Genomic DNA, 14,827 nt, shown 5'->3' on the forward strand with positions numbered 1-14,827 from the left:
TTCTTTACCAAGTGCATAACCTTGCATTTACTTACATTAAACTTAATTTGTGATCAAAAAGGGGCTTTCAGAAATGTGTCTAATAAGGAAAAGATAATCCAAATAAATCATCTTAAATAATTTATGAATATATTCTAAAAAAGGAAAACACCATCCTGATAATCGAGTAGTTAAAATAATTGGTAATTCCTAATGTATCTATCTTATACTCTACAGATATCTGCTAATTCAAACAGTTGGCTATCCCCAGTCCTGAAAGCTTTGTTTCTGAGTGCTCTCATGGAGGATGACTGGTCAGACAAATGTGCAAAAGAATACTTCCTCTCCCAATTTAAACCCACAATTAGCCATTAAGACACCAAGTGAAAATGAATTGGAATCTGCAGACAATTGTGGAAGTAGGTGAGTAAATAACCTGTAATAAAGATTTGATGCATCACTTTAATTAACAATGTGTCACACACCTTAAAGGGATCCTGTCATCAACATCTTACCTGTTAAACTAGCCTGACCCCTCAATGGCCGCAGCTGTCCAGAGTTCATTCCTGTTCTCTTCTTTCCTGAAGTCCTCCTCTGTCAGTAAATATAGTCGTTTAAACTTTTCCCGCCTTTTATGGTAATTATTTTTCCCTCTGAGATGCAGCTTCTTAACCACGCCCACTGCCACCACCTGTCCGGCCCTGACTGGCTAAGGAGCTGTCAATCAAAAATAAGGAGGTGGAGTCCACTCTGAGATGCTGGAGGAATGAAAATCTGACTCTTTTCAGATGAAGATTTGACTCTTTTCTGCTCATTTGCATATGGTGTGGGACCACTGAATAACGGAATACTAAAGCTACAGAGCTTACTTAGAACATATTTATAGCTTAGATGACAATGATTTTTCACCCACTTTCACCAGGTATTGCTAGCTTTATAGCTAAAATGCTGGTGACAGGTTCCCTTTAAGCTTTGTGTTTTAGGCACTATAATATAGGTATGAGTTTTAAAAAAAAGTATACTGTCAAAAGAGATGTAAACGTATGACATTTTCAGTGTGGAAACATGGAGTGCTCCAATTTGTAAAGCCACATTCTTGCCAGCAGGTGTAATAATTAATCTGCTTATATAAAAATCAATATTAACAGGTTACTCCTTATTCCCATCCATATTTCTATGTAGATGCTCTCAGTAGCAGCATTTAAATAGGGTATCCGTACTGCATTTATTTCCAGGTGGCATATTCTACAGGGCACACAGTGTGTGTGGCACTTTCTACTGGGTGCACAGTGTGTGTTGCACTTTTTTCAAGAGGGCACTGTAAAGGATCTGCCAGACACAGCTTCTGTGTCAACGCCCATGGTTAATCAGTCTGCATCTGCTCCTAGGTCTGATAGAGTGACTCGATAAGCTACCACTCAGGCTGGTAGGCTGAGGAGTGGGAGAACCTATCACAGCCTGGCCAGACGGTTCTAGCTCCCGCCCTCGGTCTATGTATACCTTCATTGGCTTCTTGTCTTTGCCTGTGATTCTCTCTTGTTTCCTGGCTCTGCTGTTCCAGCTATTACTATTGACCTCTGCTTCATATTGACCCTGGCTTTACTGACTATTCTCCTGCTCTGTGTTTGGTACCTCGTACACTCCTGGTTTGACTCGGCTCGTTCACTACTCTTGTTGCTCACATTGTTGCCGTGGGCAACTGCCCCATTTCTCTTAGTTTCTGTGTACCCTTGTCTGCTTGTCTGTCGTGCACATATTGAGCGTAGGAACCGTCGCCCAGTTGTACGCTGTCGCCTAGGATGGGTCGTGCAAGTAGGCAGGGACTGAGTGGCGGGTAGATTAGGGCTCACCTGTCTGTCTCCCTACCCAGTCATTACATAATCACAGGCCCATATACCTCTTCTACCCTGGTTTCTACTACTATGGACCCCCTTGAGACCCTGGCTCAGCAAATGCAGGGTCTCTCCCTACAGGTCCAAGCCCTGGCTCAGAGGTGCGATCAGCGTGATGCTAACCAGCTAGTGCCCTCCACCTCACCTCTTGAACCCCATCTCAAGTTGCCTGACCGGTGCTCAGGGGACCGGAAGACTTTTTTCTCCTTTCGGGAGAGTTGTAGACTCTATTTCCGTCTAAGGCTCCACTCCTCAGGTTCTGAGAGCCAGCGAGTGGGAATAATTGTCTCCCGGCTCCAGGACGGCCCCCAAGAATGGGCCTTCTCCTTGGCTCCTGACGCCCCTGAACTTTCCTCTGTTGACCTTTTTTTTTTCCGCTCTCGGGCTCATCTATGACGAGACAGACAAGACTGCCTTTGCCGAGAGTCAGCTGGTGACCTTACGTCAGGGTAAGAGACCCTGAAAGACCTGTTAATTAGCTATCCCTCTTCTGACTCTCTAGATCAGGTTATGGCTTTAGCGGTACGTTTTGACCGACGTATCAGGGAACGACGACTTGAACGTTTTTGTGCCTTCTCCTCTGGCTCCCCCATGATGGCTCCCGAGGTTCCGTTGCTTCGTTCTTCCACGGAAAACTCAGATGAACCAATGCAACTCGGGGCCTCCGTGTCTCCCCAACAACATAGAGAGCTCCGCAGGAAGAATGGTCTCTGCTTCTACTGTGGGGATGACAAGCATCAAGTGAACGACTGTCCTAGGCATAAGAATAAGCAGCCAGAAAACTTCCGCGCCTAAGTGACCATCGGGGAGGTCGCTTGGGCGCACAGGTATTTCCCGTAAATATGAAACCTAATAAGATCTTGCTTCCCTTTCAGGTCTCTTTTGAGGGTAGGTCTGCCACCGGCAGTGCCTTTGTGGATTCAGGGTCTTCTGCTAATATTATGTCTGTGGAATTTGCTATGTCTCTAGCTATGCCATTGATTGATTTGCCAAACCTGTCCCGGTAGTGGGTATCGACTCCACTCCACTTGCTAATGGTTATTTTACACAGCATACCCCTGTTTTTGAACTCATTGTTGGCTCCATTCATTTGGAGCTGTGTTCTGTACTGGTGATGCAGGGATTATCGTCCGATTTGTTTTTAGGTCTTCCCTGGTTGCAGATGCATAATCCCACTTTTAACTGGAGTACTGGGGATCTTACTAAATGGGGTAATGAATGCATGACGTCCTGTTTTTCTGTTAATTTTATTTCTCTCAGTGAGGAGGTGAACAATCTACCTGAGTTTATTCAGGACTTCGCTGATGTTTTTTCTAAAAAGGCCTCCGAAGTGTTACCTCCTCATAGAGAATACGATTGCGCTATTGATTTGGTACCAGGAGCTAAGCTCCCTAAGGGTAGGATATTTAATGTCTCTTGTCCCGAACGTGAGGCCATGAGAGAATATATCCAGGAATGCCTAGCCTAGGGTTACATTCGCCCCTCTACTTCTCCGGTAGGTGCTGGCTTCTTCTTCGTAGGGAAGAAGGATGGTGGTCTTAGGCCGTGCATCGATTACCGAAACTTGAATAAGGTCACTGTAAGGAACCAGTATCCCCTTCCTTTAATTCCTGATCTCTTCAATCAGGTTCAGGGGGCCCAACGGTTCTCTAAGTTTGATCTTCCGGGGGCTTATAACCTTATCTGAGTCAGAGAAGGGGATGAGTGGAAGACTGCGTTTAACACGCCCGAAGGTCATTTCGAATACCTCGTCATGCCCTTTGGGTTGTGTAATGCTCCCGCGGTCTTCCAGAATTTCATAAATGAGATTTTAAGAGATTACCTGGAGGTATTTCTTGTAGTGCACCTTGATGACATACTTGTGTTTTCCAAGGACTGGTCCTCCCACATTGAGCATGTCAGGAAGGTGCTCCAGGCTCTTCGAGAAAACAAACTCTTTGCTAAATCCGAAAAATGTGTGTTTGGGGTGCAGGAGATACCATTTTTGGGTCAAATCCTCACTCCTAATGAATTCCGCATGGACCCTGCCAAGGTTCAGGCTGTGGCTGAATGGGTCCAACCTGCCTCCCTGAAGGCGTTACAGTGCTTCTTGGGGTTTGCTAATTATTACAGGAGATTTATTGCTAACTTCTCGGTCATCGCTAAGCCTCTTACGGATCTTACTCGCAAAGGTGCTGATCTCCTCCACTGGCCTCCGGAGGCGGTCCAGGCTTTTGAGATCCTTAAGAAGTGCTTTATCTCTGCCCCAGTGCTGATTCATCCCAACCAAATTGAGCAATTCATCATGAAGGTTGACGCCTCTGAGGTGGGAGTGGGTGCTGTCTTGTCCCCAGGGTACCAGGTCCCTCACCCATCTCCGTCCCTGTGCCTACTTCTCCAGGAAGTACTCGCCCAGTGAGAGTAACTAAGATGTGGGCAACCGCGAACTCTTAGCCATTAAATGGGCATTTGAAGCGTGGCGCCACTTCTTTGAGGGGGCTAGGTACCAGGTAACCGTCCTTACCGACCACAAGAATCTGGTCTTCCTAGAAACTGCCCGGAGGCTAAACCCGAGACAAGCTCGATGGGCATTGTTTTTTACTAGATTCAACTTTGTGGTTACCTATAGGGCTGGGTCTAAAAATATTAAAGCTGATGTAATGTCGCGTAGCTTCATGGCCAGCCCTCCTTCGGAGGAAGATCCTGCTTGTGTTTTGCCCCCAGGTATAATAATATCCTCTGTTGATTCTGACTTAGTCTCCGAAATTGCGGCTGATCAAGGTTCAGCTCCCGGGAACCTTCCTGAGAACAAGCTGTTTGTTCCCCTGCAATTCTGGCTAAGGGTACTCAGGGAAAATCATGACTCTGCACTATCTGGCCATCCAGGCATCCTGGGTACCAAGCACCTCATTGCTAGAAACTATTGGTGGCCTGGGTTGTCTAAAGACGTTAAGACCTACGTCGCCGCTTGTGAAATTTATGCTATGTCCAAGACTCCCAGGTCCCGACCAGCGGGCTTACTATGTTCTTTGCCCATTCCCCAGAGACCTTGGACCCATATCTCCATGGATTTTATCACCGATCTGCCTCCATCTCAAGGCAAGTCGGTGGTGTGGGTTGTAGTAGACCGCTTTAGTAAGATGTGCCACTTTGTGCCCCTCAAGAAACTACTCAATGCCAAGACGTTAGCTACCTTGTTTGTCAAACACATCCTGAGGGGTAGAATTTGTTTCATTGTTTTGGAGAGCCTTCTGTAAAAAGTTGGAGATTGATCTGTCCTTCTCCTCGGCCTTCCACACTGAAACTAATGGCCAAACTGAGAGGACTAATCAGTCTCTAGAACAATATTTAAGGTGTTTTATTTCTGACTGTCAATATGATTGGGTCTCCTTCATTCCCCATCGCCGAATTTTCCTTTAATAACCGGGTCAGTAACTCGTCAGGGGTCTCCCCCTTTTTCTGTAATTTTGGGTTTAATCCACGGTTCTCCTCCGTTTCACCTGGTGGTTCCAACAATCCCAAGGTAGATGTCGTTCATCGGGAACTGTGCACAGTCTGGGCCCAGGTTCAGAAGAACCTAGAGGCATCCCAGAGCATACAAAAGACTCAGGCAGAGAGAAGACGTTCTGCTAACCCCTTGTTTGTGGTCGGGGATCTGGTGTGGCTGTCTTAAAAAAATTTGCGCCTTAAGGTCTCGTCCAAAAAATTTGCTCCCCGGTTTATAGGGCCGTACAAGGTCATTGAGGTCCTTAACCCTGTCTCCTTCCGGCTGGAGTTACCCCCGTCTTTTCAAATACACGACGTGTTTCATGCCTCCCTCCTGAAACGCTGCTCCCTGTCCTTGGTTACCTCGAGGAAACCTCCGGTCCCTGTTCTCACCCTTGAAGGGGTAGAATTTGACGTGGCCAAGATTGTGGACAGCAGGGTGGTCCAATGCTCCCTCCAGTACCTGGTCCATTGGAGAGGATACGGGCCTGAGGAGAGGACTTGGGTACCCGCCCGGGATGTTCACGCTGGGGTATTGCTCAGGAGGTTCCATCTGCGGTTCCCCAATAAGCCAGGTCCACCTAGGAAGAGTCCAGTGGCCCCTTATAAAAGGGGGGTACTGTAAAGGATCTGTCAGACACAGCTTCTGTGTCGACGCCCGTGGTTAATCAATCTGCATCTGCTAGTGACTCGATCTGCTACCACTCAGGCTGGTAGGCTGAGGAGTCGGAGAACCTATCACAGCCTGGCCAGACGGTTCTAGCTCCCGCCCTCGGTCTATGTATACCTTCATTTGCTTCTTGTCTTTGCCTATGATTCTCTCTTGTTTCCTGGCTCTGCTGTTCCAGCTATTACTATTGACCTCTGCTTCATATTGACCCTGGTTTTACTGACTATTCTCCTGCTCTGCGTTTGGTACCTCGTACACTCCTGGTTTGACTCGGCTCGTTCACTACTCTTGTTGCTGACGTTGTTGCCGTGGGCAACTGCCCCATTTCCCTTCGTTTCTGTGTACCCTTGTCTGTTTGTCTGTCGTGCACATATTGAGCGTAGGGACCATCGCCCAGTTATACGCCATCGCCTAGGACATTCCTGCAAGTAGGCAGGGACTGAGTGGTGGGTATATTAGGGCTCACACGTCTGTTTCCCTACCCAGTCATTACAGTCACACTTTCTACAGGGGGTGCAGTGTGTGAGGCACTTTCTACAGGGGGCATAGTGTGTGTGGCACATTCTACAGCGGGTACGGTGTGTGTAAATTTCTACAAGGGGCACAGTGTGTGGGGCACTTTATACAGGGGGCACAGTGTGTGGCAATATCTACAGGGAACACAGTGTGTGACTCTATCTGCAGGGGGCACAGTGTATGACACTATCTGTAGGGGGAACAGTGTATGTGGCACTATCCACAGGGGGAACAGTGTGTGTGGCACTTTTTTCAGTGGGCATGGCACATTGCACGACTACTGGGGGCACTGTGTGTATGGTGCCTTATTTTTAAGGGTCATAATCTGTGGCACAATTGTATTCTGTCCACAGTTTATGGTGCTAGTGTATTCAGGGCTGCAATGTGTGGCAGGAGGAGGAGTTTGAGTTAGTATGGAGGTTGTGGCTGTGCTGCAAAAATTAGGAGCCAAAGACATCTGGGCGACAAACTCTTCAGAGTTGAGGTGTAGCTGGAAGAAGTCATCATGGAGGTCTGGGTCAAATGAAGAAATAAAAGGAAAGAGAACTATTCAAGTCAGAGAAAATGTCACCTGTGAGTCACTGAATGTCATTTTTTTATTCTCCCTCTGACTGCATTGTATTGGTATTGTAGTCACTTGTATGTTCTGCAAAAAGAAAAATTAGCGAGCACCACATATGAGTGTGTAGTATAAAAAAAAGAGTGCCAGTCAATGTGTATGCAAACCGTGACAAAAAGTAAAAGAACACATATATACTAGCCAATACAGAGAAAACAGACAAATATGAAAGACATTTAAAAAATGCATAAACATGTGCCGGACCCAAGTCCTAGCCCCTTGTCAGGCTACAGTTCAAGTCAGTCATGGAAAAAAGATTTTATAAGCTATAAACCACAGGTCACAAAGGATGTGAAGAAGTTCACAGGAATATCTCCATAACATATAAACTAACAACTTCAGAGAAGTATTAATATCAATGCAATATCAAAGCAGCGTATAGAGGAAAATATAAGGCCTTACAATAACAGTCAGAAGGGAGGAATTAGGATTGATTATGCCTGTGGCTCCATGAGGACCCCTGATAAAACTGGTAACACAGCGATACATGTGTCCTCATGTTATATTTTCCACTGTATGATATTGCATTGATATTTATACTTCTTTGAGTTTGTACATATATATGTTATGGGGATATAGCAGTGAACTTTTTCACATCCTATGTGACCTCTAGTTTATTTATTTTTTTAAATCAAAACTTAAAAAAAAATAATTATTACATGCATCTATGTGATAGCATCACGTATAACATTCAGTAGAAATACATATGATCTTTCCCTTCCCTCTCCCTCCACCCAACCTATTCAAACCCCTCCTCCCCTATCCAGTGCAAAAGTCTGCTCTATATTTCTGTCTTTTCAATCCGCATTTCTGGTATAATTTCTTGTTCCCGAAATGATAATATCAAGTTATCTTGTCTCACGTTTTCCCAGCATAAATTTATCCAGTGCTTTCCCTCTAACCAATTCCATTGAAGCCAGTCCTGGGTGGTCTATCCTTTTGCCTCACTGCTTCTCAAATATAGTTAGAGCCTTTATTTTAAAGTATACCCCTCTCTCCAGCAGTATTGCTTTCTCCAGCAGTATTGTTGTGTTAATAAGGCGTGTTAATTCCGTTAAGGAAGGAGGAGTTTCTTGTAGCCAATATTTAGCAATTCATTTTCTTGTATGATAGAGGATTTTTGCTATTGCCATTTTCTCCATCTGTGTCCTTTTTAACTCCCCCACACATCCCAACAGCCCCACTCTTGACAATCCTGGAACCGTAACTCCATATTCCTTCTCTATCAGAGCCATCACCTCTCCATAACTCCCCCAGTTTATGACAGGTCCAGAACATGTGTCTTAGCTCTGCCACCTCTTATGAGCACCTTGGACATTTCGCATCCCCTCGTAGGCCCATGCGCAATAAAATTTCTGGGGTTCTGTAGACCCTGTGTAGCAAAAATAGTTGGGACTTTCTCTGCGTCACACTTAAGGATAAATGTAAGGAGAAAGAGGCAGCACTTCAAGGTACAAAAAATAGAAAGTTTATTCACCCATCAGTGAAAAAGGTTCAACGTTTCAGCTGCTCAATTACAAGTCGGATCCCTGGAGGCTTGCATCCTTATGCCCTGGAGGTTTTTGTTCTACTGTGCTGTCCATACACCTTCTCTTGGAAACTTAAGGATAAGATGCCAGGGCCTCTCCCTACTGTTCTGTATCTAGAGGTCCAACATCCATTTCCCACTTTGTCTTGACTACTTCCATCTGATCTCCCAATAACCCTGATAAGATGTCTTAAAAAAAACTAGGGATATCAGCCCCTTAATAACACTAGCAAGGAGTACTCCATTCAGGGTAACCGAGGTGCCAATCTTGAGGTCGACTGTTCGTTTTTGAGCCTGGGTTGCATGCCTTAGTTGGAATTATTGCTAAAATAGAACATTCTGCAACCTAAACTCTTCCTTTATCTCTTCAAAGGATTTAAAGACTCCATCCTGATATAGCTGCCAAATATACAAATATATTGTATCCTTTTTTCCTCCCAAGTTTGAAACCCTTCCAGTTTGTGAAATTCACGTGTCCCAGGAAGCTGCTTATTGGAGTCCCCTTTCTCCTCCCCTTGCCATCCCTTCATATGTTGCAGTTGTGCCGCCAGGAAATAGACCCAGGCATTAGGCAAGGCCAGACCTCCTTCCCCCTTTGACAATTGCAACTTTTCTAATTTAAAGGTATATCCTTTTTCCAAACAAGGTCTCTAACTAGAGCGTGAATCCTGCAGAACAAAAATGTATGGATCCATACCGGTGTATTATGTATTAAGCATAATTTTTGGACTTTAGCACCATTTTAATCAGATTTGTCTGTCCCAACTCCGAGAGGGGCAATATAATCCACACTTGTGACCTGTGGTTTATATCTTATAAAATGTTTTTAATTTTTGTTTGTTTTCTCTGTATTTGGTAATGTCATTATAAAACTATTCTATAGAGGTGCAGTCTAGTATACGTGTTTTCTATAATTTTTTTTCACTTGTATAATCTGCAGAGATGATGGGTGGTATCATTGTTGTTGTTTTTTGTGAAACAACAACTCCCAGCATGGCAGGGGTTAACCTGACTTTGTAAATTATTTCTGTACTGAGCTTGGATCTGGTGTTGTATATATGTACATAATTTGGTTCTGGTGCTGTATATGCACAGCACAACTACAGCACAGCACGGTACTAGAACAGGGTAGCACGGGATACAGGATACGGGATACAGGTTCAGGGAACACTGGAACTGGAAAACACTAGGATACCATTTGCTTAGACAAACTAGGATATGACAAACAAGGCTCAGGCAAGGATCAGAAGGGCAGAGGCCTTCTTATAGTCCAGGAAATCATGTGAGTTGATTATGATGATTGTTTTCATGTGCGCGTGCTGGCCCTTTAAGAGCGGGCACGAGCGTGCGCGCACCCCTTTTGGGACACAGCAGAACGGAGCGGAAGTGAGCACTGGCGTCTCCTAGGAAGGAGATGGGGACCGGCGCTCACAGATCCATGGCTGCGGGCTTCGGGAGGTAAGTAAACCGGACGGCCTGTGGCCATGGACGCTACAGTATCCCCCCTCTTATGCCCCCTCTTCTTTGGGCCAGAGCGAGAGAGGAATTTCTTCAGAAGGGTAGGAGCATTGAGGTTCTCCTCTGGCTCCCAGGACCTCTCTTCAGGACCAAACCCCCTCCAATCCACCAAATAGAAAGTCTTTCCTCTAACTTTATTGGTGTCCAAGTTCTCCTTACCCTCGAAAGTGTCTGAAGGGCCGCTGGAGGCAACCGCAGGGCTAGGAGTCTTGGTAAAGTGGTTTAGAACCACCGGTTTCAGGAGAGAGACATGGAAGGAGTTGGGTATCTTGAGGGTAGGAGGCAGCCGAAGCTTGTAGGCGACAGGGTTGATCTGCTGCAGGATCTCGAAGGGTCCGAGGAACCTGGGGGCAAATTGATATGATGGCACCCTCAAACAAATATTCCTGGAGGACAGCCAGACCTTCGTGCCAGGAAGAAGCCGAGAAGGTTCTCTTCTCCTTGTGTCTACCTTCCGTTTCATGCTGTCGACTGCCAGCAGTATGGAGGATCGAGTCTGCTGATAGATCTGCAGAAAGTCCCTAAAAGCAGTGTCAACAGCTGGTACCTTGGACGTATCAGGCACCGGGAGAGGAATTTGTGGGTGTTGGCCATAGACAATAAAGAATGGTGTCTTCTGTGTGGACTCGCTGGTGTTATTATTGTAGGAGAATTCAGCCGACGGGAGCAACTGTACCCAGTCATCATGCTGCTTAGAGATGAAGTGGCGTAAGTAGTTCACCAAGATCTGATTGATCCTCTGGACCTGACCATTGGACTGAGGATGGTATTCCGAGGAAAAGTCCAACTTTACACCTAGGAGTCCGCAGAGGGCTCTCCAGAACTTCGAGGTGAACTGAACCCCCGATCAGACACAATATGCAGCGGCAAGCCGTGCAGGCGGAAGATGTGTTGGATGAAAAACTTGTCCAGTTGAGGAGCAGAAGGAAGACCGGTCAGAGGAACGAAGTAGGCCATCTTTGAAAATCGATTCACCACCACCCAGACAGCACTGCATCCAGCAGAGAGAGGCAGGTCAGTAATAAAGTTCATAGCTATATGCTGCCAGGGAGCATCGGGCACAGGCAATGCCAGTCTAGAGGAGTGTCCCCAGCAGAGGATTCTCCCTCTGTCAGCCAACTTGCAGGGGATTGACAGAGATAATGCAAGACGGATCAATAATGTTCTGTGGAATCTCCATGGTGTTTTCTGTCTCAAAAGACCTGGACAAGGCATCGGCCCTCACATTCTTGTCGGCCGGGCGATAATGGAGCTAAAACTGGAACCTGGTAAAGAACAGTGACCACCTGGCCTGACGAGAGTTCAGCCGTTGGGCCGTCTGAAGATAGGTGAGGTTCTTGTGGTCCGTAAAATCAGGATGGGATGAGCTGCACCCTCTAGTAGATATCTCCACTCCTCCAGGGCCAATTTGATGGCCAGTAACTCCTGATCCATAATCAAGTAGTTGCGTTCTGTGGAAGAGAAGAGCTTAGAAAAATATCCACATACCATTGGCTTGCCCTTGGAGCCTCTCTGGAACAGGAGTGCACCAGCACCGACAGAGTATGCGTCCACCTCCAACGAGAACTGTAGGCAAACATCTGGATGATGGAGGATAGAGGCTGACGTGAAGGTGCTCTTCAGGCTATTGAATGCGGACTCTGCCTCAGGAGTCTACACCTTGGTGTTCATGCCCTTCTTAGTGAGGTTAGAGATAGGTGATGTCAGTGAGGAGAAGTTTGGAATAAACTGTCTATAAAAATTGGCGAATCCCAGAAAGTGCTGTATGGCCCTCAAGCCTTGAGGACGTAGCCATTCCAGGACAGACTTTACCTTTTCAGGATCCATCTTGAGACCTCGATTCGAGACAATGTAGCCCAGGAAGGGTAGAGCATCCTTTTCAAACACGCACTTCTCCAACTTGGCGTACAGACGATTCTCCCTTAAGCGCAGCAAAACTTGACGGACATGTCTCTGATGCGTCATAGGATCTGGAGAAAAAAATCAAGATGTCATCAAGATAGACCACAACACAAACATAGAGGCGGTCCCGGAAAATGTCATTAACAAACCCCTGGAAGACCGCGGGAGCATTACACAGGCCAAAGTGCATTACTAGATATTCATAGTGTCCGTCACGGGTATTAAATGCAGTCTTCCATTCGTCACTCCGGCAAATCCGGATTAGGTTGTAAGCTCCACGCAAGTCTAGTTTGGAAAAAATCTTGGCACCACGTATACGATCAAACAGTTCAGAGATCAGTGGCAATGGATACTTATTTTTCACCGTGATTTGGTTGAGCCATCCTTCTTTTTGATGAAGAAGAACCCGGCTCCTGCCGGGGAGGAGGACTTCCGTATGAAGCCCCTCTCCAAGTTCTCTTTAATATAGGTGGACATGGACAGAGTCTCTGGCAAGGAGAGAGGATATATCCTACCACGGGGAAGGAATGCACCAGGAATCAACTCGATAGGACAGTACTATGCCCGGTGTGGGGGCAGTGTCTTCGCCTCCCTTTTGCTGAAGATGTCTGAAAATGCTGCGTAATGACCAGGCAATCCTGCCAATGACCGAGGCAGAGGAGGCTGAGCTGAACGAATCTGCACTAGACACTCAGGGCCCCACTGGAGAACCTCTCCAGAATTCCAGTCCAGGACTGGAGCATGTAGTCGGAGCCAAGGCAGACCCAGCAGCACAGGGTTAACGGCCTTGGACAGGACATAGAAGGGTAGAAGCTCAGAGTGGAGAGCCCCTACTTGGAGCCTCAGCGGCTTGGTCACAGCTATAACTAGATCTGGCAGAGGTAGTCCATTTACTGATTTAACCATCAACGGTCTCTCCAGAGGGGTAGTGGGTAATTGAAGAAGGTCCACCAGGTCTCTACAAATGAAATTAGCAGCGAATACAGAGTCCAGATACGCAGAGACCTGATGCGTCTTCTCACCGGACACTATGGTCACGGGTATGGACAATTTAGACGGGAGTCCCTCTTTGCCCAAGGTTGTCTCTTCTACCAGCCCTAGGCTTTGGGGCTTTAGGGGACACAGACGCACAAGATGGCCTTCGAGGCCGCAATAAAGACAGAGTCCAGAAGTGCATCTGCATTGTCTCTCCTGGGTAGATAGCTTACATTGGTCCATCCTCACAGACTCCTTAGGAGGATCGGCATCTGAGGATGGCAGGGGTTGCTGCAAGGTAGGGACCGGACTAGGAAGTCCTCCCTCCCGACGAACCTCTTGGACCCATTCGTGGAGCCTTCGATCAATCCGGGCAGCCAGAAGAATGAGGTCATCCAGAGTAGATGGCAGGTCTCGAGCGGCAAGTTCGTCCTTAATTTTAGGAGACAGTCCATGCCAGAATGTAGCCACCAGGGCCTCATTGTTCCACAACAGTTCTCCTGCCAGGGTACGGAAGTGGATGGCGTACTCGTCCACAGGGATGTCTCCTTGGCGTAGGTTCAGCAAGGAAGCCGCTGCAGGCCACATGATAGGTCATAAGTGTCAGATAGAAGCGGGTCCCACTTCTGGGACCCGCACCTATCTCTAGAACAGGGCCCCCTAAACCCAGATCTATCTTACTTGACTCCACTTTCTCCCGGCCAGTTCCTGGTTAGGTGGTTGGGAGTTACGGAAACAGCCGAGTGCTCGCTGAGCTACGCGGTTTCTGTAAGCCCCATAGAACTGAATAGTAGTTACGGAAACAGCGGAGCTCGCATGCCATTTTCATAACCAGCCAGATACAACAGCAGCAGCAGGCTAGCATTACCAGGGTGGGAAGTGTTACGATTTTTGGGCTTTCCCAGCCTAATAATACCAGCCTGCGGCCGCCCCAGTGCCCGGCCATCACTACAGATGGTTGGGGACTGGATCGTACCCAGCTCTTCCCAGTACCACTGATGCCAGTGGGTACCGTGGTAATAATGGGGGTTAGTGCTAGCCTTTTTACCGGCTAACAATAAGCCCCAGCCTTACTAATGGACGCTGTTGATCAGACAGCGGCCATTAACCCCTTAAGGACGCAGCCTAGTTTGGGCCTTAAGGCTCAGAGTCCATTTTTCAAATCTGACATATTTCACTTTATGTGATAATAACGTCGGAATGCTTAAACCTATCCAAGTGATTCTGAGACTGTTTTCTCATGACACATTGGGCTTTATGTTAGTGGTAAAATTTGGACAATATATTCATTGTTTATTGGTGAAAAATGTAAAAATTGATAAAAAATTGCATTTTTCTGAATTTAAACGCATCTGCTTGTAAAACAGATGGTTATACCACCCAAAATAGTTACCTTTTCACATGTAACACAGAAGGTTTTACCAGAGAAACACTACTAAATATGTTATTGTCCAGATTCTGCAGTTTTTAGAAATGTCCCACATCTGTCTCTAGTGCGCTCGTGGACTAAAACACAAGCCCCAGAATCAAAGAAGAGTCTACTACATTTTGAGGCCTCATTTTTTTTTCACCCCCCCTCCCCCAGTTTTTACACAACACGTTTTTGAATTGGGCTGTAAAATTAAAAAAATTAAATTTTTTCCAATAAGATGTCATTTTTCATAAAAAGTGCAGCAATACCCCAATTGTGGCAATAAACTGCTGTTTGGGCCCATGGGAGGCCTCAGAAGGGAAGGAGCGCTGTGTGTTCTTTGGAGTGCAGA

The 14,827-nt window shown here is 46.5% G+C and overlaps 1 protein-coding gene across 1 annotated transcript in view; it reads left to right on the forward strand.

Annotated features, from left to right (window-relative positions):
* The first annotated feature begins 286 nt into the window (after positions 1-286).
* Positions 287-14,827, forward strand: part of CNGA2 (cyclic nucleotide gated channel subunit alpha 2) — a 56,888-nt gene continuing 42,347 nt past the window's right edge. Inside the window, exon 1 of the mRNA XM_075834263.1 lies at positions 287-402. Coding sequence (XP_075690378.1) covers positions 287-402 — 116 coding nt within the window. The remainder of the gene's footprint in view (positions 403-14,827) is intronic.

The sequence above is a fragment of the Rhinoderma darwinii genome, chromosome 8 (assembly GCF_050947455.1).
Source record: "Rhinoderma darwinii isolate aRhiDar2 chromosome 8, aRhiDar2.hap1, whole genome shotgun sequence".
NCBI classification, from domain to species: domain Eukaryota; kingdom Metazoa; phylum Chordata; class Amphibia; order Anura; family Rhinodermatidae; genus Rhinoderma; species Rhinoderma darwinii.